Source organism: Procambarus clarkii, chromosome 83, assembly GCF_040958095.1.
Source record: "Procambarus clarkii isolate CNS0578487 chromosome 83, FALCON_Pclarkii_2.0, whole genome shotgun sequence".
NCBI classification, from domain to species: Eukaryota; Metazoa; Arthropoda; class Malacostraca; order Decapoda; family Cambaridae; genus Procambarus; species Procambarus clarkii.
This window is the reverse complement of record NC_091232.1, coordinates 2,689,953-2,715,578: the sequence shown is the minus strand read 5'-3', so window position 1 is coordinate 2,715,578 and position 25,626 is coordinate 2,689,953. Positions and strand designations below refer to the sequence as shown.

Here is a 25,626-nt window from a genome sequence, read left to right as displayed (position 1 = left end):
GGAAAAATTACCCCTCTATTGAGATAAAGAGCCACGAAACAGATGATAAATGAGAAACAATATCAAATATATTTTTTCAGACATGTTTGCAGACCTAACATTAACAAACTATTCCTGCAAGACATATGCCGTGAGTATATCAGACAGTATAGTATATCTGGGAGCCGGTCGGCCGAGCGGACAGCACACTGGACTTGTGATCCTGTGGTCCTGGGTTCCATCCCAGGCGCCGGCAAGAAACAATGGGCAAAGTTTCTATCACCCTATGCCCCTGTTACCTAGCAGTAAAATAGGTACCTAGGTGTTAGTCAGCTGTCACGGGCTGTTTCCTGGGGGTGGAGGCCTGGTCGAGGACCGGGCCGCGGGGACACTAGAGCCTCGAAATCATCTCAAGATAACCGCAAGATAAGACAGTACAACTAAATTCTACCATCATACAGCTGAAATAGTTACAAAGAAACCCTTCCAGTCACTTCTTCCCACTCAAGTAAATATCTAAGCTAAACTGTTCTTGACTGTCGTTGTATGTCTTGGCTCAAATCACTCTAAATTTTTTATACAATGCATATTAGAACGAGGCACTAATGAGTATTGTATGAATCTAGAATACAACGTAGGCAAGTAATTATAAAAAGAAGGAGCCAATCAGGGAAGACTGCGTGGGAACAAGGTAGGCAAAGGTAAGGTAATTATTAGGAGAAAGCGCTACAGCACTTGAGAGATAGATACAAGGAGCTGGGTTATGAGGACCCTACACCCATCCACTTGGACCACTGGGAATCGAACGCCGACTCTGCAAGAAGCAAGGCCTTCGCTCTACCGACCAGTCCAAGTGGAAGGATTAAAAAAAATAAACTTTCAATGTATTCCGAAGTCACTGTACTCACGTAATTGTGCTTGCGAGGGTTGAGCTTCGGCTCTTTGGCCCCGCCTCGACTTAGTCTGGATCTCGTTCGGATCCCGCCGTCTAGCGCTAAAATCTGAGTTTAATTATACCCATCTACATACTTAATAACCAAGAAGTAGCCCACAGGTATTCACATTGGATTTTATATTGTTAAACTATTAAGCTTAGATGCTTAATTGCCTTACATCGTCAAGCAACGTCCAATAACCCCCCTCCCCCCCCCTTCCTGCTACCAATAAAGCAGCAATGTTGTTCAAATACACTTGAGAAGAAGAACGAAATTAAGATATGTTGTAATTAGAAATGGTATTTCTAATTTTTAGAAATAGAAACTCCTAATATTTCTTCAGACTTCTCTAATCCTCTCATTAGACGTTGAGATGTAAGTCTGATCTTAATCACACACTCAGACCTTGACATACACTCAGGAGAGTGTGAAAAACTTGGTGTAAATTACATAAATTTCACAAATACAGTAGTGTGGGTTTTTATCCTATATATGTTGTAATGTTATTGATTTCTCAACGTTGAACTTTCCTATTCAGACAAGCTTATAAAAGTGAAGTTTGATTCAGACATGCTACATTTAATTGACAGGTACACCACACAAAAGAAGTTTTAATATGATTAACTTCAGCGTCAATGCTGAACGGAGCTGATTGGTGCTCTCTTCTATGGATGCCTCTCTACTGCTTGCTTGTCTCTCTCTCTCTCTCTAACCTGTCTATCCCGCACACCCACCAGACTATCCCTGTCTCTCCCGATGGACTATCTCTCTCCGGCCGGCCTATAGCCAGATTCTAGATAGACAGGTCCCTCCCGCCTGCCTATTCTTCTCTCCCACCTGTCTAGCCTTCTCTCCCGCCTGTCTATCTTTCTCTCCCGCCTGTCTATCTTTCTCTCCCGTCTGTCTATCCATCTCTCCCGTCTGTCTATCCTTTTCTCTCGCCTGTCTATCCTTCTCTCCCATTTCCCTATCACTCTATAATGCTAAACATTCCGGTCTCAAAGGGCACATACGACATACATTAGAAACATACTAAAAGGGCGTAAGGCTGAAAGACTTGATATACTAATATGACGTTAATGTTTCTAAATCATTCTGAAAAGGGAAATTCTGATCAAGCTCATGTACGATAGCAACGTATTGTTAACTATCAGAGTTTCAAGTATTTACCACACCATCAAACTGTATTAATTACGAATGTTTGAAGTTACTTATTAACAAATGGAATTTTTTCAAGGAAAGATTGTAATTCTATCCTAAGCATCCGTTATAAATATATTTGTTTTTATTAACAAGTACAAGAGCATTGTACTAGTGTGACTCTCTTCATCATACTGAGGTATGATGAAGAGTATCTTCATCATACTGAGGTATGATGAAGAGTATCTTCATCATACTGAGGTATGATGAAGAGTATCTTCATCATATTCTTAGTTGTTATTAGTTGCTCGGTTTATTCACCCACTACTGTTCCATTTCAGTCGTTCAAAAAATAACAAATAAAAAAAATTTAATTGCCAAAAAAATGCATAATTCTTTTAAGCGACGTGAAGTGCTCCGGCTGTGTGCACTTTTCGAAATGGTTATTAAACACTCAACTCTTGAAGCACCAGACCTCTTTTTTTATTTTATTTTATTCTATAACTCTGATCCTTAAACCCCCCCTACCCCCCCCCCACCCCCCCAAAAAAAATATACAATACACACAGAAATCACAATTAAGTGATGCATCAAATGAACAAATCCACATGGGTGGATTCGATTAAGGCAGCATCTGGGATGCTCTCGGACGCAGGTTCGAATCCTCGTCACGGCGCTTGTGGATTTGTTCATAATTATACAATATTGTGACTTTTTTCCTCTGGGAAATGAAGATATGATTATAGAAAATAAATACGAAAATTATCATATGCATTAATTGCTCAAAATATCTTGGCAAAGATTATATTCTGGAAATATCTTGGAAACACAACATGGTGAGGAGAAACGAGTGAATAATTCACATAATGAAATATTAATACTATGAAGGTTACATTCACTCGTGAATCATGAACATGTTTCGTGTCATTAAAAAAGTTAATGAAACACTCATGAAACAGTGTTCAAACTCAAAAATATAGTCAAGCCACGACAGTTGAAGTAAAAAAATCAATTTCGCGCAATGTATATTTCTAATCCCTACATAAACCAACAAAATATAAACACACAATTCACCATTTTTGTTCTTCACTACAGCTGCAGATCTACGGCTACAACGCGCAGCTGTACCGAAATTTCAGCCAAGCAGCAAGTCAAGTATATGGAGTAGTGGCTGTGGCCGTTCTGATTCAGGTAAGTGTCAATTTATATACGTAATAATCAGCTGTTTCATGTAAACAATACTTGGATGGCGCTTGTGGGAATATCTACAGCACCTAATTCCTGCCGGAACACGATTAATAATGCCAATGAGAAAGTTTGTAGGAGCCATGATGCGGGGTTCGAACCTATGTGCTGGGTTGACCCTGGCACACGCTTAGACCAACTAAGCCACGACATGCTTGACTATATCGTAGCCTAGTTGTCTAGAGTGTGTGTGTTAATGATATTATGTATTTCCAGTAATATACAGAAAGATTCATAGCTGCAATGTGAAGATGCATTTACTATTTTGTTTTTCACACACACACACACACACACACACACACACACACACACACACACACAGTTTCAAGTGTAGATACGATAGAGCCCAGTAGGCTCAGGAACCTGTACACCAGTTGATTGACAGTTGAGAGGCGGAACCAAACAGCCAGAGCTCAACCCCCCCGCAAGCACAAATAGGTGAATACAAATAGTTGAGTACACACACAGTCAATTAGGTGAGTCAATAAAGTCAACTAGGTGAGTACACACACAGTCAATTAGGTGAGTCAATAAAGTCAACTAGGCGAGTACACACACAGTCAATTAGGTGAGTCAATAAAGTCAACTAGGCGAGTACACACACAGTCAATTAGGTGAGTCAATAAAGTCAACTAGGTGAGTACACACACACACCAGAAAATAAACACATGGTCGCAAAAATAACTCTTGTCGATATTTGCTATCAAACCTACCACGATTTGCTGTTAACACGACAAACACACACCAAGACAGAACACCATTCTCTCGAAATACAAAATATCACCTCACCTCTCAAACAAATCCCAAACACACTTCCACTTCCGTGTGTTTGTGTGATTGTAGCTATTATGTACGACAATCGACTTGAGAATGGTCCAGGACGTGACCGAAACGTCGTCGTCCCTTCACCTTCTAGTATGTGGTCTCGTCAACACTTCCACTTCAAGAAACGAACGTAAAACATATGCAACAAATTAAAATAAACTCATGCAACAAATTTTATATATAAAAAAACAGGTTGAAGCGCTAGTGAAGATTATTTTGAAGAGTTTCTGGTAATAGGAATCCAGTTATCTGTAATGAGTTTCACAACCCCCCCCACTCCTCCTCCCCCTTTCTCCTGCCCCCCCCCCCCCTTGCTGTTAAATTAAGGATAGGTTATTTTCTTAGCTAGACATATACATAGATAAATTCATAAATGTATATTACATATACCTAATATACATATTAGGTATATGTAATAACCTAATAGGCCAAGTTGCTTAACAAGCCAAGTTTTTCTTACATATATTTAAACAAATATTCTTACGAAACGTTCATCTATATTATATACGAGTTAATTTTTTTTTAATTTGAGTAAAAAAACAACACAGAAATTTAATTAAACCTAACCTAACCTGTCAGTAATTCATGTTCTTCATATAATATAATAATATTAATTGGAATAAACCAATGTGAAAATAAATATATTAAAATGACGAAAATCCCTCTGCCTGTTAGGCAAATCGGGTCATGCATACTTAGCCAAGTAATGCGATTCTAGCTATTATGTATGACACGCACACACGCTAATACACACACACACACACACACACACACACACACACACACACACACACACACACACACGACGTTTCGTTCCGTCCTGAACCATTTATGAAGTTGATTGTGAAGTCCCCAAGCACATGTATCACTTTAACTCTATGACCCTCAAAGGATTCGAACCCAGGCCGCCACGGATCTCCACATCAACAACACTAGTACTCTGACCACTGCACCAGCAGCCGTGTGGTGGTGCAGTGGGCAGAGTACCAGTGTTATTGACGGAGAGACTTTTTGGCGCCCTGGGTTCGAATCTTCTAAGGGATTGAAACATAAATATTACTGCAATTTAATTTCTTTGTTTTTTTCAGCTTGGTGACCGTACTTCTCCTGCTCTGGCCACGATGCTGGAAGGTCTTCCCAGCGTCAAATTTGGTGGTCAGTAGCTTTATCTCACTTTATTTTGTCTATGTCAGCTTTAATTATATATTCGTGTTACATACCCGCGAAACGCACACACCGAAACTACGACATTTAGTACAACGTTCGAACAAGTTTTAGCACCTGCTAACCAGTTATAACAACCAATATAGCAAGTTGTAGCAACGTTCTAATACGTCATAAACACGTTAAGCCAAGATGTAACAACTTTATTACAAGTTGTAACAAGCGGAAAATAGTGACAGTTTCGGTTTGTGTTTCCAGGGCATACATTTAAATATGCGTAACCTCAAAAGTTTGTGATAATTAGGTGTTGGTTGCCTCCAGAGGCAAATCTGACATAAGACTTATCTAAATTTTTGCCAAATAGATGGTAAGACCAAGGACGGGGCGCCCTTTAATTATCTCTACCGACTACTTAAAGGTTGCCATGGGGGCCGACCCCCTTTAAAGAGGGGCAATGAGGCTGACTCCGACTTGCCTATGACAGTCCCGTACCTCCTACCAATCACTCTGTAAAGTTTGGTGAAGATAACCTTAAGCGTCTGGCCTCCAGGATTGTCAAACAGATACACTATCGCTAATATGTATGTATTTAGCAACACATGTACCATCGGACTAATAGGACCAACAAGTTGTCATCCACACTTCCGTGGAAATTTACGGGCTATTCATGCCCGTGCCACCTCTTGGGTAACTTATAATCATCAATCATCCGTGGAAATAAATATTCCAATCACCAATATTCCATCTGCTTCCGTTTTGTGTTTGATGTTGTTGCTGCATATTCCTGAATAGGTCTGACGTGTGTAGTCTAACATAGCTTCAGGGGAAAACTATTTGTCCAGATTTCTGATGGCAGTTCTAATCTGTCTGTCCATTCCTGATTGTCATCATGTGGCTATCTATCTGTCCCATGTCTTTCCGTTTGTATTCAGCGAATAAAATAAAAAATAAAAACATGCCTCTCCCCCTCCCGACAAAAGAGAATATTGAATTTCCAGAGCGTCACCCGCGCTTGGTGTAAAAATCACACAGTCTTTGTGTCGGTTGTGCGAGGTGGTCAGTCCCGGGTTTAATGGTCTGGGATCACCATCAAAGTAAAAATATATTGAAGCAGGTAACACATTTCTTGATTCCCTTCGAACCCAAGTTTCATTGTGGCTCACGCGCGTGGAAGCACTCGTTTTTTTTTTCCGGCGTTAACTGTAAACAGATGATAAATTTTATGTTGAATTGCCTGGTTAATTGTGTACACGTGAGCGAGTGGACCCCACTTTTCTAGCCCTCTATTTATCCTCTATTATGTCTTCTACATATATTTATCTCTAAAAAACACACACACATATACACACTAATGGAATGCATTAGGAAGTAATGTGGTGGAGGCTGACTCCAAACACAGTTTCAAGTGTAGATATGATAGAGCCCAATAGGCTCAGGAACCTGTACACCTGTTGATTGACGGTTGAGAGGCGGGACCAAAGAGCCAGAGCTCAACCCCCGCAAGCACAACTAGGTGAGTACAACTAGGTGAGTACACACACACACACACCTATAGGGCGTCGGTGGCTGTGTGGACAGCACGCTGGACACGTAATCCTGTGGCCTGGGTTCTATTCCCGGCACTGGCGAGAAACAAAACGGGCAAAGTTTCTTTAACCCCGAAGCTCCTGTTCCCTAATAGTAAATAGGTACCTGGGAGTTAGACAGCTGTTACGGGCTGCTTCCTGGAGGGGGGGGGGGGGGTTGTAACAGTTGATTGAGTGTTGAGAGGCGGGCCGAAAGAGCAGAGCTCAACCCCGCAAACACAACTAGGTGAGTACTCGCACATTAAAAAAATTAAGGAAATTATATGAAAGTTTGAAAAAGTTTATACAGAAGAAACTGTACAAAGAAAGAGAGAGAGAGAGAGAGAGAGAGAGAGAGAGAGAGAGAGAGAGAGAGAGAGAGAGAGAGAGAGAGAGAGAGAGAGAGAGAGAGAGAGAGAGAGAGACAGAGAGACAGAGAGAGAAGAGAGACAGAGAGAGAGAGAGAGAAGAGAGAGAGAGAGAGAGAGAAGAGAGGGAAAGAGAGACAGAGGAAGGGAGAGGAAAAGAGAGACAGAGACAAAGACTCACAAAGAGAAAGATAGAAAAAAAAAACACAGATTTCACAAACCCCGTCTTAACCCACTTCATCCAAATCACAGTTTGAACCTCTTTGTTATCAAAATTCCATATCCAACAGTTCCTTGTCGATCCCCTGAACTCTCCAGAGCACTGCCCGCATTTGTACCGAGACTTCATTTAGTTCACGGGGAAGCTTGCGGTGGGGGGACCTTATCCTTGAACATGGAGAGTTGCCATGTCAACTTTCATTTCCCGTGTGGCATTCATTTCCCTGTGCTGCTTGTCTGAGGTAAATAGGAATGGGGGAGGATATTGGATAAGGCCTGGGAGGTAATTCTATACTGTGTGTACCGTAGTGTGCCTTCTATGTATCGTAGTGTGAATGGTACGTACCGTACTGTGTCTAGTGTGTATCGTACTGTGCTAGTACACACAGTAGCTTTTTAAGTATGAATTTTGGTGGCTAGTGTACCATGGTATGACATGGTACCGTAGAGTCTTATATGTACCGTATAGAGACTAGTACGCCTGGTTTTTGGTTACCTAGACTTTATCGCGCTGCATGTAGTATGTACCCTACTGAATCCAGTATGTATCTTGCGTATCTAATTTATATCGGTATCTTATTTGTTTCATCTGGAACCACGTTTGCACCTTTCTGTTTAGCTGCGCCGTCTACATAGATTTTCTAAGTCAATTGAAATTCAAGCCTCGTTTCTAAATCATTACCGATTAGCCAAGCTTAACTTTATTGTAAAACAATTTAAAAGATGAGATTTTCAGTATACATTTTACAATTAAGTTAATATTATTTAAATGTATTAAATTTAGAATTAGTGTTAGGGAAAAAATTACGTGTAGAATACATAAATACATAAAATTACGTGTAAATAATACATAAAAAAATAAATACATACAACTAAAAGTATACACACAAGAAAAATCTTATAAACACAGTATTACAACTGCTCAATTTTTTAGGGGTTTGAATCTCATTTACAAAATGTCTTCAAAGGTACGAAACATTGTCGATCGATAGAACGAATTGTTCAACAACTGAAGCATCAACAAAACAGCTGTACCTTGCTATGATTCCGGGCCTCAGCGTCCCCGCGGCCCGGTCCTCGACCAGGGCTCCTGGTTGCTGGAATGGTCTACCAGGCTGTTTGACGCAGCTACTCGCAGCCTGACGTATGAATCGCAGCCTGGTTGATCAGGTATCCTTTGGAGATGCTTATCAAGTTCTGTCTCTAACACTGCGAAGGGTCGACCAGTTATACCCCTTATGTGTAGTGGCAGCGTGTTGAACAGTCTCGGGCCTCTGATGTTGATAGTTCTCTCTTGAACACTGTGAGGGGTCGGCCAGTTATGTCCCTTATGTGTAGTGGAAGCGTGTTGAACAGTCTCGGGCCTCTGATGTTGATAGAGTTCTCTCTCAGAGTACCTGTTGCACCTCTGCTCTTCAACAATCAACAACCTGTTGATTGACGGTTGAGAGGCGGGACCAAAGAGCCAGAGCTCAACCCCCGCAAACACAACTAGGTGAGTACAACTAGGTGAGTACACACGCGCGACAAATTGCTTTTACCAATCGTAAAAAAGAGATAGTTCTTAAGAGTTCCTCCAGTTAGAACCTGGAAATTATATAAATTAAGGCGTACTTCACCGGTACCTGACGGAGACTAATGAAATCCACGAGCAATTCACTAACCTTATTCTCCAAATAACGAGGCCTTCCCCTGGCCTAATATCAGTCGTAACTTCGCTCTATCGTCCGGGGCCTCGTATTAGCCTATTTCAGCTGGTCTTCCGAGTTCGTTATGAGGAGCGGCTCTTCAAGGCTCCAGCTTGTTGTGAGTCAATTGTGTGAGGAGACGTATGCATGAGTATGTATGAGACGTATGTATTTGACCATTTGCATGTATTATTTGTGCTTGCAGAATCCAGATATTAGCTCATGGACCTTCTTTGCTAGCAAATCTATTTTTCTATATTATGTCTACTAGAGAACTCTCTAGAGAACTACTACTCTCTCTCGCACACACACACATTCTCAGGAAGCAGCCCGTAGCAGCTGTCTAACTCCCAGGTACCTATTTACTGCTAGGTAACAGGCGCATCAGGGTGATGGAAACTCTGCTCATTTCTTTTTCCGCTGGCTGCCGGGATCGAACCCTGGTCCCTAGGTCCACGAGCCTAGAGCGCTGTCCACTCAGCCAGCCAGCCAGCCCCCTGTGTGTGTGTGTGTGTGTGTGTGTGTGTGTGTGTGTGTGTGTGTGTGTGTGTGTGTGTGTGTGTGTGTAACTAATCTGCTTGGCCAACAACTGAGAATCCCCAAGATAAGGCCAACAATAGCTGTCTAACTCCCCAGATACCTGCTATTTGCCTGGTGAAGTAAAATATTCCCCAAACGCTTCCATCCTGCCACGGGGATTGAATCCGAGATCTCCGCTTGTTGGCAAATAATTTAGCCCACTGCGCCAAAACGTAAAAGTTAAAATACAATTAACGTACAAAATTGCCATTGTAAATGTCAGTTTTCACTGAATACAAATAAGTTGCTTAAATATATTTTGTTTAAAAATTTGAGCAAAAAAATGCAAAATGTCCATCTCTAAAAGTCACTTCTGATAAGTCTTAACCAGACTTGCATGGGAACTGGAAATAGAAGCATTAAAATTGGTTACAATTTTAAATTGTGTAAATAGGTGCTGTGCTTGAGAATGAATTTTAGAAAAGAAATAAGTTACTCTTTAAAAATAATACAGAAAACCTATTTTACATAGGTAGGTTTACCTATGTATAGGTAGGGGTTATGTGGGAGGGGGGTGTTCTAGGAGAAGGGAAAGGGAGGGGGGGGGTTTGGAAAAAGAGGGATAGGGAAGTGGAAACGGGATAGGGGAGGGAGAAGGGGTGGAAGAATGCGGAAAGGGGGAAATGTCCCAGTAGTAGAAGGGAAACCATGTCTCGCAATGGTTGTAGGGGAGACAGATGGAAGTGGTTGTTTGTAGACACTGATTGTGAAGGATGATTGTGGTGGGTGATTGTGGTGGGTGATTGTGGTGGGTGGTTGTGGAGGGTGACTTAATTTTTTTATTTCCTATTTAGCGTACGGTTGTACAGGGGGGTCGACAGAGCAAGTGATATAGAGTAGAGGTGAAACACAATATTATACATAAGTAGATCTGGTAGATTACTCCCACACCTGATTACCACACACACACACACGTCCGTCTCAATCGTCACTTGAAAATTTTTGGAGAGAATTTGAACTCAATAAACTCCTTTAAACAATGAAGATGAACACTTCTTATAATGGTCTAAGGTCATTTTCGCCATTTTTATAATGGTCTAAGGTCACTTTTTCCATTTTTATAATGGCCTAAGGTCACTGTTTCCATTCTTATAATGGCCTAAGGTCACTTTTTCCATTTTTATAATGGCCTAAGGTCACTGTTTCCATTCTTATAATGGCCTAAGGTCACTTTTTCCATTCTTATAATGGCCTAAGGTCACTTTTTCCATTCTTATAATGGCCTAAGGTCACTTTTTCCATTCTTATAATGGCCTAAGGTCACTTTTTCCATTTTTATAATGGCCTAAGGTCACTTTTTCCATTCTTATAATGGCCTAAGGTCACTTTTTCCATTTTTATAATGGCCTAAGGTCACTTTTTCCATTTTTATAATGGCCTAAGGTCACTTTTTCCATTCTTATAATGGCCTAAGGTCACTTTTTCCATTCTTATAATGGCCTAAGGTCACTTTTTCCATTCTTATAATGGCCTAAGGTCACTTTTTCCATTCTTATAATGGCCTAAGGTCACTTTTTCCATTCTTATAATGGCCTAAGGTCACTTTTTCCATTCTTATAATGGCCTAAGGTCACTTTTTCCATTCTTATAATGGCCTAAGGTCACTTTTTCCATTCTTATAATGGCCTAAGGTCACTTTTTCCATTCTTATAATGGCCTAAGGTCACTTTTTCCATTCTTATAATGGCCTAAGGTCACTTTTTCCATTCTTATAATGGCCTAAGGTCACGTTTTCCATTATTATAATGGCCTAAGGTCACTTTTTCCATTCTTATAATGGCCTAAGGTCACGTTTTCCATTATTATAATGGTCTAAGGTCATTTTCGCTATTTGCCTTACACCTTCGAGAACTCTTTCAAGTTATCTTAACATTTCTAGGATAACATCTTCCCTACCTGTGTTCTACTGGCATGACTCACTACGTTCTTTTGATCTGCATCTCCGTAAGAAATCCAACCTGCAAACCTAACCAGAAACGTTCGAACCCTAACCAAACCCACTTAACCCATCGAGTCCGATGCATAGAAAACGTTTTAGATGTTAAGGAACCGTTACTTTTCATAGTAGGTCGCATTTGCAACGTCGGTTACCATAACGCAAATAGGTTGGGTTGATAGGCTTGAGACTGGTACCTTTTGCCTATTACACATTTTTACCCCTTTTTTCTGCTATTATTTCCCCCCTCCCTTATCCAGCTCCTCTTTCTCTCCTTTTCCCTTCTCTTTCTGCTTATGCTGTTCTTTTCTCCTTCTTTTTCTCTTGCTAACTCGGAGGAGTGGACGAAGCAGATCATAAATAAAACTTTTAGTATGTTTTGATTTCTTGCTGATACATTTGACCTCCAGGAGGCAAACTTTTCCCTGGGTTGTTGTGCAGTCGCAGGGAGAGAGAGAGAGAGAGAGAGAGAGAGAGAGAGAGAGAGAGAGAGAGAGAGAGAGAGAGAGAGAGAGAGAGAGAGAGAGAGAGAGAGAGAGAGAGAGAGAGAGAGAGAGAGAGAGAGACAGAGAGAGAGAAAGACAGAGGGAGAGAGAGAGAGAGAGACAGAGGGAGAGAGACAGAAAGAGAGTGAGAGACAGAGAGAGACAAAGAGAAAGTGAAAGAGAGTGAGAGAGAGAGAGGGAGAGACAGACAGACAAAGAGAGACAAAGAGTAAGTGAAAGAGAGAGTGAGAGACAGAGAGACAAAGCCGAGGTAAACAAAGAAACTCCTTCAGACATAAAAGATGGTCTTTTTCTGCCCCACAACAGGAACATTCACAGACGAGCTTGTCGCCAAATGAAAAAAGTTCAAAAGTGCATCGGGCAGAGTTGCATATTTATCCGAGGAGATAATCCCACCACTAAACCTGGATCGCGGTGATATTGCAACCAGTAACTCGTCTCTGCCATCTCTAACTCAAGGTATATGATGGAAAATACCTTGAAATAAAAGGTATATACCTTTGTCTAGCTCAAGGTATTTAAATAAATTAAAATTATTTCAGTTTATACGCGAGTTAGGCGATGGTAAGCTTCATTGCAGCTAAAGAAACCCAGGCGATTTATGATGGATTAAATTATATATAAACTGTGACTTCAAACAGATGAGTGGCAAATACCTATTGCTCAGTGATGAAGTTAAAATCTTGAAGATGAAGAGTTATTATTCCATGGCCATGAAGAGCCAAGTTCCTTCACGTCCACATTAAAAACCATCTCACCAGCAGTGGTTGCAAAATCATATATAGAGTCATACATACACTACAGAATACTACACAAGTGTAAATATATTTGGATAATAATTACTGTATTTCAACTCAAATAAATGAAAGGTCAAGGAGAATAGAAATTTATGCCTAAACAAGTATATGCTATGCTTGCAAATATGCTATGCTTGCATGTATATGCTATGCTTGCATGTATATGCTATGCTTGCAAATGTATGTTATGCTTGCATGTATATGCTATGCTTGCAAGTATTGCTTGCAAATATCACGACAGCCTTGAGGTACTTAGACTAGTGGCTTTAAAAGAGCTGTTTACACTATACATCTAACTTGTGCTAGAGTATGAGGTACCGGAACAGACCCCCACCCCCACCTCTACCCCCCCCCCCGCCAGAACCCCCCCCCTCCCCAGACAAAGAACAAATGGAAAAAATATCAAGACAGTTCATTGGTTCGTTTAAGGCTAACAGCCGCACAACTCTGAAGGCTGAACGAAGAAAACAGGATTGAGGAAACTGAAGGGCACCTAGTGGGCATGGAGTCTGCACATATAATCCCCACATACAAAATACTTACGAATATCAATATAATATACAAATATATTTCGTGTAAGTTGAGTAGCAACAGAGCGAGAGGGCACATGTTAAACTTAAATGCGCAAAAGAATGCACATTTATCCAAGAGCAAAAGAATGTAAATTGACTTTAAGTGTACAGTTAACAGAGTGACTTACCGTATCAGCCTAGCAATTCTAGGCCACCCTGGTTCCAGTCTCTGGGTGAACAGAGGCTACAGTTAAGGACTGATACCCAGTAAATCCTCCCCGGCCAGGAAACGAACCCAGGCCAAAGCCTTCGCAAAACGCCTGGCGAGTATGTTACCACTTCGCCACGGGGACTGCCTTTTAATTAAACCTTACATAGGTCTTGAGTATCTGATATTCTCTTACGGTCCAAGTATCGTGAGTAACCTGCCACCTTACAAGGGACTCACTCCATACAACAAAGTTAGGGGAATTATCTAAGTGGACTGAGAGGCCTGGTCGAGGACCGGGCCGCAGGGACGATAAACCACGACATCATCTGAAAGGTAACCTCAAGGTAAGGTAACCCTCTCCACAGTTTTAGAAGCAAATATGCAAAGAAAAGAGAGGAAGGTGGTGGGTTGGGGAGAGGGGAGAAGGCTTCAGAGAAGGGGAATTCTTCTCCTTCAGAGAAGGCTTCAGAATCAGAGAAGGCTTCAATAGACTACAATAAGTTGGAATAACACTTGGCCCATTTGCGAAACTCGCTTCTTAAAATCCTTTTAGTTAAGGTTGCTGTTCAATTCTTCTACAAATAATCCTGTCTACTAAATCTGTTTTATACTTAACATTATGACGACAAATTCAACATGAAATTCTGCTTCAGTATATAGTATATATCACAAACCAATCCTATTGCATATGTGGCATGCTACCAACTGTGGCTCATAGTATGCTACCAACTACCAGTATTCAACAGTATTCAGTGAATGCTCCATTCACCGAATACTGTTGACCAAGTCAACCTGTGATACAAGTCCAAGCAATTCCTCTTCAACATAATGCGCCACTGGACATAACCATGTTGGCTTGCTCAGTAATAAATAAGCCGTATTTTTATGATTTAGCGTAGTAAACAAAATTAATATATTTTGCTCTGCCATTATATCACTGACGATAGAAAAGAAGTTAACGTGCAAGTGACGTAATATCCTGAAAGAATTAATAAAAACTGAAGGAAGAATTTACTTTCCCTAGATATCTAGATATCCTAAAACTTCCTAGATCTCTTCTCCTAGACTTCAGGGTTCTCGAAATTAAATTCTTATTTATATTTATGTCAATGATGACAGTTCACATCACACATTTGACGTACCAAATGTTCCAGCATAAAATTTACATTAAAACGAAAGTTTGATATTAAATGCATATTATTCAGTTCAATAAATATGGAAACACGGAAAATATTGGTTATGTCAAGCCTGTTCATCGCTGAGCAATTGAATTAAATCATCTACCGTGACTCGATAGCGCATCTGTCACATCACAGCTCGCTAAGCTATCTTAGTTAAGTTACTCTAAGTTATCTAAGTTATCTCTTATTCATGTTACCTGACTTATTTACTTGATCAACATTTTTCGAAATAGCAGACGTAGATAAATGGTAGACGTAGACAAATAGTAGACGTAGCAAATGATTGACGTAGTCAAATAGTAGACGAAAACAAATGGTAGATGTGAACAAAATATTTACAAGCCACTTGACTGTTTACATGCAACTGACCCTCGTTATGTCTGACTCTTTTACTCAATACCCTGACACTTGTTTGCTGCTGCGTGAGCAGAGGTATTGGAAAAAAGGAAAAGTGCCCAACCGTTTCTATCCCACCCGGGGATCGAACCAGGGATCCTCAGTTGTGAGTCGAGGACGTAGACCACTAAGAGCGATATCATGATCAGCTCTTTAATGAGTTCATTGTCCTCAAGTGGCTGTTTTAAATTCATAATAAAATAGGCAATAACCAATGACTTTCTCTAAGTGGCCTTTATTCAACGTCAAGAATGATTTCTTTAACTGAAAATCTTCCATTTTACAAAACTTTAATTTATTATTCAATATGAAAACCGCATTTGTTTTATCAGCCGTCGTAATATGCAAATCCTTATTATTTCCAATGTTTACAAAATAAGTATCGAATCTGTCGCTGCAATTAGGAACAACAATATTGTTTAATAACGAGGTATAAACGATTTCCTTGCATACATTAATCTCATCTATCGACAAATGTTAGTTCTAAACTGCAGAAACTTTTGTCAACCTCTGCATAGTTTGCATTTCTGATACTGGCCGAGAAGTTAAGCCTAATTATCCCAACATAATAATAATGGCTCTATTATCTAATTGTTTGTAAGACAGTTTAACGAAGAAATTCTAAACTGATGATTTTGATCAATAAACAGCGATGAATAGGAAGTTCTCACTTACCGTCCCGTCGCCTCATCGCTGCCCAACAAGCGAGATCCTCGTAGCTGTTAAGCAATAATCCAAAATCGACGCGATCGTTTAGCACTGAGAATTCCAACGTACGATAAGTTACGTTAACACTCCACGCTGAGAAGCAACAAACGGACGGTCACAACTTTAACAAACTATTGAATGGCAAAGATTTGAGCTACACACTACCCTTGTTCCCTCCTCCTCGCGTTGCCAAACAGGAGTTCCTAGTTTAGATTATCAAATGTTAATTTCTTTCAACACGTTAATTTAGAACACATATTCGATAATACGATCGTATATATTTTGCCGAACAATAATAGGATCGAATGTAACACACATAGTACTGAAAATCAGTGTTTTAATTCTTCGACAACAAAAATAAACGTTAATTTACGCAGCCTGTCCACAGGCCAGACTCTCTGAAGCTGATGCCATTCCCCAAGACGCATTCGTTAATTTTATCATATTAGTTTCGCTCTCATATATGAATTAATATTGCTATTTATTGATTTTCTAGGTATAGTTAGGCTTGGTTTGTGTTAGTGTATGGGTTTGGGTTCTGTTGGCGATTATTTGCATTTGTAGTACGTGAGTGAGGCATTTATAGAGGTGTGATTCGAATAGCGATCGTCAGTGAAGCATTACTCGAGAAGTGTTCAAATGTAATTACTTACGAGGTCTGTGTAAACCGATTTTCGATCATAAACAGTAGGTTCGGCTGTTGGATTAACGAGCATTTGGGCTTTATTGAGAAGGACGGGTTGTTGTATTTGCAGTACATGGATGAAGCATTTAGAGATGTAGGATTCGAGCAGAGGACGTGAACGAAGCACTGTTTGAGGAAAAATTTATACATTAATTGCGAGTCGTGTGTAAAGTATTTTTCATCCATAAACAGCGGCTTCGGTTGGTGAATTAACGACCTTTTGACCTTTGCTGATGAGGTGGATGAGGATGGTTTGAATTTACGACCATGTCCCAAACGGAACATAATGAACGATCATATATACGAGTCCTAAACCTCCAGCTGACGTTTGACATTAGTTTGGTGTGTTACCGCGTCCATAATGTTGTTGTTGTTGTTGTTGTTGATTTAGGGACAATGACGCTCATAGGATCGCATGTGTCCCAGCAACCTGACGTTGGGACACGGTGAAATAGGATGGGCTCTCCCTGCAGCCTCTTCAGTATACTACGGGCTCACCATAGCCCGAGCTACTTGGAACTTTTTTTTCCACGTACGCACCAGAGAGATGGATATATTATATATATATATATATATATATATATATATATATATATATATATATATATATATATATATATATATATATATATATATATATATATATATATATATATATATATATATATATATTGTCACGGTAAAATCTCTAGGAAGAGATTCGGCCTATTCCATTATCGCCTATTCTACTCATTCACGTCTATGTAATAAAGAACTGCAGCCAAGAACAACAACTACATCCAGACAATACCACCAGTCTACCAGTCCCCCCTTCTGCACCATGGCCCGTCACCCCACCTCCCACCTGGGTCGCTGGGAGGCCACGCCCTCCGTAACAAGCAGTTAAAGGAGCCGGTTCATAGTTTAGAGAAGACATCAGCGCCCTCTGGCCGGCCAATATTCTGTATATATAGGGCTACCAAGCTCTCCAAGATTCTACGGGCTCACCATAGCCCATGCTACTTGGAACTGCTTGTTCCAAGTAGCGAATCTTTAACAACAACAACAACTCTCCAAAATTCAGATTGCTCCTGAGTGCTCTCGCTGAGTAAACCTGTTGACACATCTCGGTGTGGTAACAGAGATATTTAGTTTGACTCACAGACTCCGCACCATATATTATTTTGCACCTTAACGTAACGTAAATTTGATTGTTCATCTTGTGTGTTTTGCACATTTTGTATTAAAGCCAAGTCTGGATATTATTATATTTTTTTTTAATTTTTCAAATTTATTTTTAAAGTAAAGTAGTTTTAAATGTTTTTTCCCTCTGTTTTATTCTACAGTTTACCACACTGTGAAGACACCTTTTGCAGTTTAACTAATTTTCTTTTTTGTTTTTAAATATTTTGTGACTGGCATTACAGACTGCACCACCACCAACGTTACCGTCACAATTATATATATATATATATATATATATATATATATATATATATATATATATATATATATATATATATATATATATATATATATATATATATACATATATAGAATATGACTATGCACATACACAGAGACTGAAAAGGGTGGAGTTTTAAACATCAACACCATACATTGAGTTTTGAGCCCACACAAAACAAATATTTTATACCTCACATCCTATGTGTGTAAAAATCTGGATTAAACACGCTCTCGGTGCCCAATATAGAGAGCTCAGCCATTAATAACGGATACGATCCCCCTTTTCCGCCAATGTTCGTGCAATATAACACGACTTTTCATGTGTCAGATTTTCATACTTTTGATCGCACTGTCGTCTGATTTATATTTGTGTATTTCTGAGATTCTAAACAAAAAACTTAGTTAAATTATTCTGGGAATATAATTTTTTTTCTGAACTGCCTCCAGCCCATTTTATGAGAGAGAGAGAGAAAGAGAGAGAGAGAGACGTATACAAATCACATCATAATTAGTTTCACAATCGACGTATAAATGACGTGAAAACAAAACTGAAATTATCGAACGAAGAAGATACCAAGCGTTTGCGAGACTTCAAAAAAATTGTTGACAAACGTCGTCCAACAATCAACTTGGGTACACCCTACCATCTTCAAGACCAAGATCAAACAACCACTCTTCACACCAAAACTACTGCCCCAGCCGACCAATAAGAATGCAGTGGTAGCTTACCCAGTCCGGTCGACTGTTCGCCTCACACTGTCTTACTACCACCACTGGCAATTGGAATTCACTTTCTCTTTGTCTCCGAATATGTTTATGAGTGCTTCAGCGACACACGGCAGGCCCAAAGAAATTATAAAATGAACTTTGCAGATTTATTTGTTAAATTTTCTTCCCAAAGTGAGGATGAACATGAAATATATTGGGTGTTACTGTATTGGATATTGAGTCACTAATTTAAAGCTGTCGGACTTTTTAATAACCCATGACTACAAGAACAACTGGTTCCTAAGTCCTCGTGTCTCAACACTAAGCTTATGCTCCCCCTCCCTCCCTCCCTTCCTCCCTCCCACCCTGCTCCACCCATCCCCACCACACACCCACCCCTTCCCACCACCCCCCCCACCCCTTCCCACCATACTACCCCCACCACTCCCCACCATAACACCCCCGCCCCTCCCTACCATACCCGTACCTCTCCCCACCATACCCCCCCACCCCTTCCCACCATACTACCCCCACCCCTCCCAACCATACCCCCACCCCTCCCCACCATACCCTACCTCTCCCCACCATACCCCCCACCCCTTCCCACCACACCCCCACCCCTCCCCACCACACCCCCACCCCTACCCACCATACCCCGCCTCAACACTCTCACTCTCCTACTGCCCAACCGTTTGTTCGCCTTTATACACAACCCAAGTCCCGTTGCAACATTTTCCAGCCCCTTAATTGGCGATTTGTGAATTCGTTGCAGCTGTGTTGCTGTTTGTGTTGCATGAGGTAGTTAATCGTGCCTGGTATTTTTACCACCTGGTTTCCGCCACGTATTTATGCTGGTAATTTATGCTGGTGACTTATGTGGGTGATTTCTGTGTGTGATATGTGTTGGGGGATTTATTTGTGTGATTTATGTAGTGGTTATTTCTTGATTTGGTTCTTGTTTTGTTTTTTATTTATATTTTTGTCGTCATTCTTTCTCTCTTTTCTCATTACAAGTCATTCATACTTGTTTTTCTTACTCTCTCTCTCTCTCTCTCTCTCTCTCTCTCTCTCTCTCTCTCTCTCTCTCTCTCTCTCTCTCTCTCTCTCTCTCTCTCTCACACTCACACACACAGTCACCAGCGGAGTCCCACAGGGTTCTGTACTCGGACCTATCCTGTTTCTGATACACGTAAATGATCTTCCAGAGGGTATAGACTCATTCCTCTCAATGTTTGCTGACAATGCCAAAATTATGAGGACAGATGAGGACAGCTTGAGGCTTCAAGAAGACATGGAAAAACTGAAGAAATGGTCCAACAAATGGTTGTTAGAGTTTAACCCGAGCAAATGTATTGTAATGAAGATCAGTTCAGTGAACAGATACATGGTATCATTTGGGAGGCGAAATTCTTCAAGAATCAGAGAGAGAAAAAGAACTGGGGGTTGATATCACGCCTCTCAATTAGTTTGGATTTGGTCCTGCCTGTCAACTGTCTATCAACTGGTTTACAGATTCCTAAACCTATTGGGCTCTATCATTATGACCCAGCACGTGAAGGAACGAACTGGACATCCACAAACAAGACACCTCACTTCAAGATTTATATATGTGTGTTAACCAGACCACACACTAGAAGTTGAAGGGACGACGACGTTTCGGTCCACAATCGACTTGAGAATGGTCCAGGACGGATCGAAACGTCGTCGTCCCTTCACCTTCTAGTGTGTGGTCTGGTCAACTTACTTTAGCCACGTTATTGTGACTCATCGCCTTTATATATGTGTATTTATGAGACTCTAAACAAAAAACTTACTTAAATTATTCTGTGAATATAATTTTTTCACGACCAAGACCCATTAATCTGCTGGACTGCGATGCGTAACACGTATTGTCAATTTGTATATCCTTATCTTGAGGTTATCTTGAGATGATTTCGGGGCTTTAGTGTCCCTGCGGCCCGGTCCTCGACCAGGCCTCCACCCCCAGGAAGCAGCCCGTGACAGCTGACTAACACCCAGGTACCTATTTTACTGCTAGGTAACAGAGTCCATAGAGTGAAAGAAACTCTGCCTATTGTTTCTCGCCGGCGTCCGGAATCGACCCCGGGACCACAGGATCACAAGTCCAGCGTGCTGTCCGCTCGGCCGACCGGCTCCCCTTACCATCATGTTCCTCGGGTATTGTTTCCCCTCAAGCAACAGACCGCTATTGTGGACTTTTATCCTAACACCTACACCATCCTGTGTCCTTCTTTCCCACACAAGACATCCATGATGATGCGTTAGGATTCCTCATCCACTCCATCATCAGCACATCAGATGGATCTACCCTCCAGCACAGACAATAGCTTCCTATTCCATTATCCGTAAATTAGCGAGGGGAATGCCCCGCGATGACAACGGAGAGGGATTTAATTCTTTACAAAGCAAATATATATAGGGGATTTGAATGTCTCGGAGCAGAGACAAAAGGGGATTTCTAGCTTAGGGAGAAAACTCCTTATTATTCACTGTCATGAAAGAATTGTGATAATTTAGTGAGTGGTCAGATAAACAGGTTATTCATCAATTTGTTTGTAGCACATGTGTATACATATTGTTACACGTTTGTTGCACATGTGTATACATATTGTTACTGCCTCGGTATTTTACGTGAATATGTTTCGAGTCAGGGATTAAGCTTGGTACTAAAATAGAAAAAAATACGGATACATTTTTATTTGTGTATAAAAACAATTAGGATTTGGTTAATAATATTTTTTAACTTTTGTGTGTGTATATGTTTATGTGTATTTGTGTGTTTATGTGTGTTTGTTGTGTGTGTGTTATGTGTGGTTGTTGACGGCACAGGTCACCAGTGGTGTTTGTTGACGCCAGTTACCAACAGTTGTGTGTGTTTGTGTGTGTGTGTGTGTGTGTGTGTGTGTGTGTGTTGGTGTTTACGGCAGTTACCACCAGTGGTGTGTTGTACTCCCCCTAGTTGTGCATATACGACCAAAGAGCTCTGGCTCTTTGGTCCCGCCTCTCAACCGTCACTCAACTGGTTTACAGATTCCTGAGTGTCTCGTCAAATCATATCTCCATTTGAAACTGTGTATGCAGTCAGCCTCCACCACATCACTCCTAGTGCATTCTATTTACTAACTACTCTGACACTGAAAAAGGTTCTGTAAAAGTTGTCTCTGTGGCTCATTAGGGTACTCAGCCTCCACCTGTGTCCCCTTGTGCGTGTACCACCCGTGTTAGAGTTGTGTGTTGGTGATGAGGGCAGTGACCAGCAATGAATGACTCTGAATGGGTTAATGTCCCTAACCTGTAGAAGGTCACCTGTCCGCGCAGATAGGAGAGAGAGGCAACACACACACAAGCGCCTTCGGCGGAAGATCACACTAATATCACCAGTTACAAAGGTTGAAAGGCCCGCCTTCATCAGACTTTCCTTGAACAGCGCCGTTCATATTATTGTCGTTTTAGATTCAGCTACACAGAACAAAAGTTCCAAGCAGCACGGGCTATGGTGAGCCCGTAGTGGCCTTAATTGCAGTTCATGTTTATCTACCATCAGACGTTGACAGGATGTATATATTGCTTGGCAGTAAGTCATCTCTATGTGACAGTGATGCTCTAATATTACCAACCAAACATCTTCGAGAATCCCAGCCTTCATTGCTGACAAAATATTTTATACCCCATAAATCTGCCAGACTGCGATGCGTAACACGTATTGTCAATTTGTATTTCCTTACCATCATGTTGCTATTTGTAGGAAAGATAGTGTGTTCAGTGATAACTGAAAGCGTGATGAAAGAGAGAACGATGCTATCTAAAAGGATATATATATATATATATATATATATATATATATATATATATATATATATATATATATATATATTTCTTACCTTATATTTTCTTACCTCTTATATTTCTTATATATATTTCTTATAAATTACCATCTCTTTTAAGGGTCTGAGCGGTGGTGCAGAGGGTTAAGGCGTACCTGTTATGCCAGTTGCTGGAAGGCTTCTGTGCTGGCTAGGGTTCGAGTCTCCTGGTGGGAAAGTGTTCTAAAGTTGTATATATATATATATATATTGGTAGCAGTCTTTTCTGTAGACATATATTATTAAATATGACCGAAAAAGTAAGATAAAAATGAACAAAAAAGAAAAAAATGTAACATAAAAATGAATTTTGGAGAATTGATTTTTGAATTACCTCCAACAGTGAAAAGAAATGTACGAAAGACAGAGAAAATTCGTGTTAGAATTATTAATCTTACTTTTTCGGTCATATTTAATAATATATATATATATATATATATATATATATATATATATATATATATATATATATATATATATATATATATATATATATATTGGTATCCGGCATATTCCGGTTAATATTGTAGCCGGCAAATTCTGGATATACGTTTCAATTCTGCAATTCTTGAAAAGAGTTTCGTGTTTCAACTTTATAAAATGCTTTGGAAGCATGGAGTGGCGAACTGTTCCCGTTGTCAGGAAGCTGTACATGATCGCAGAATATCATGTTTCGAATTCAACTTGGGAATTATTGGTTCTTATCTCTATTCAATTTCTAATTTGCTCTCTTATCTAGATTAATTTGACCCAAATAACCATATAAATTTCTGCTTAAATTGATTTATATATACAGATAAATGATTTATTTTAACATTTACATTTTATACTCCTCGTCTTTAGCACATCAATTTAACACTGACATTTACACAAATTTACATCTTATTATTAAGATCATTTACTCCCACTCACTTTGTCGTCCCATATTTATTTCTCACTCGCCCACAACAGATTAGCTTCCCACTATCGCTTCCCTAAATGTACCCTTCAGCTCCCCTCTCCTTGCATCCTTTACCTTCTCTTACCCACCATATTCCGTATGAATCTTTTATTTTCCCTCGTTTGTGTTACTCTTTCTCTCTATCTCCTATGTTCTCTCCCTCTCTCTGTTTTCTTCTCTCTATATATATCACTATACTATATCACTCTCCCTCCCTCCCGCCTTCTCATTCTCTCCTTCCCTCTTTCTTTTTCATTCATGCTTCCTATGTCTTCTCTTCCCTTTCTCTATCACCTTCTTTTCCATTATGCCTTTTCCTCGAAGAAATATTCAGACACGGATCTATTTTACAAGTCTCTCTATGTATAACGCTCTTTGTTCAGACAGAAAACAAAACTACCTTAATATTCTATAATACAACAAACAATTTAACACTCACCTTGCAGTATATGTCTGCAATATGAAAAAATATCCAGACACACCCCCCCCCTTTTTTTTACAAGTATCCATATACATAATTGCCTTGTTTCAGACAGCGTCTGGATTGCTAATGGCACTCAGAGCATAACAGGACGTACCAAGCACGGAGCGAACATAACCTAACGTTCTAACTAACCTCTGGTCGGGTCGTAGTGAGACGAGCCAATCCCCAAAATTAACCTTTATTTCAAACTATTCTCCGGATGTAGATTAGGAGTGACATCCCTTTGGAAGGAAACATTAATACAACATTGCTATCTGCACACCGTCTTGGATACGTACTGTCTACGCCCACAACCTTGGATACCAACCGTCTAGGGGACACACATCTCAATCTGTCTAAAGACACATTCTAAGGTGACAACTGTCTACAAACACACCATCCTGGAGTGCCTCTTATTCTACAGAGACATCCGGGAGAACCAGTTTGTTTATGGACTCACCTCTCTGCATCACCTGTTGTCTGAATACTGTAATGAAATGCCATCTGATGTTCTGACACAAGCTTTAGTTCCAGAAGCTGTTCTGACACAAGCTTTAGTTCCAGAAGCTGTTCTGACACAAGCTTTAGTTCCAGAAGCTGTTCTGACACAAGCTTTAGTTCCAGAAGCTGTTCTGACACAAGCTTTAGTTCCAGAAGCTGTTCTGACACAAGCTTTAGTTCCAGAAGCTGTTCTGACACAAGCTTTAGTTCCAGAAGCTGTTCTGACACAAGCTTTAGTTCCAGAAGCTGTTCTGACACAAGCTGCAGTTCCACCTGCAAACAAGTTGGAGTTCCAGCTGCTGTTCTGAGATAAGCTGGAGTGCCAGCTGCTGAATTCATTCAAGCTGGCGTTCCAGCTGCTGATTCCGGAGAGAGTACCAGCTGCTGCTCTGAAACAAACTGGAATGTCAAGCGTTGTTATGACAAGCCTAGAGCCAGGTTCACAGGATCATCTTAAGTCTCAATCACTATCGAGTGTCTCAATGTCTTGAGTGGATCTCGAGTGCCTTAATATCTTGAATGGATCTATTGGGATTCAGTGCCTTGTGTTGATCTCGAGTGCCTCCAGGTCTTAAGTCCATCTCGAGTCCCGCAATGTCTGAAATTTAGTAAGTTTCAGGGATGGATAGGGAGGGACATGGTTAAGGACTCCAAGGAATAGAGAGGAAACGAGGGAAAGAAGAGGAATAGAGTTGATGTGAGAGGGGTGAGTGGAAGGGAGAGGAAGAGAAGGATAGGAGGAAAGAGTTTAAAGTAGGAATGAATAGGAAAAGTAGAACGGAGGGAGAGAAATTAATCAGGATAAAGAGAAAGTGCAAACGAATGAGAGGAACAGCGAAGCGGTGAAGGGAAGGAAGAATAAAGAAGGAAGGGAATGGAAAGGAATAAAAAAAAGAGTGAATTCGACAATCAGATGCGGGGACAAAACTGCTCTGATCATCACCCTTGTTAATAAACATATTTACGGGCTATTCATGCCCGTGCCACCTTTTCGATGAGTTAATCAATGAATCAGTAAACATATGGATGCTAGGAGCGTCCCACT

General features: G+C 40.4%; 1 protein-coding gene across 1 annotated transcript in view; it reads left to right on the top strand.

The window, feature by feature from the left end:
- LOC123768757 (carbonic anhydrase-related protein 10) overlaps positions 1-25,626 on the top strand; it is a 295,413-nt gene that overhangs the window by 255,007 nt on the left and 14,780 nt on the right. The window contains exons 6-7 of the mRNA XM_069316276.1: positions 3,150-3,245; positions 5,213-5,279. Coding sequence (XP_069172377.1) covers positions 3,150-3,245; positions 5,213-5,279 — 163 coding nt within the window. The remainder of the gene's footprint in view (positions 1-3,149; positions 3,246-5,212; positions 5,280-25,626) is intronic.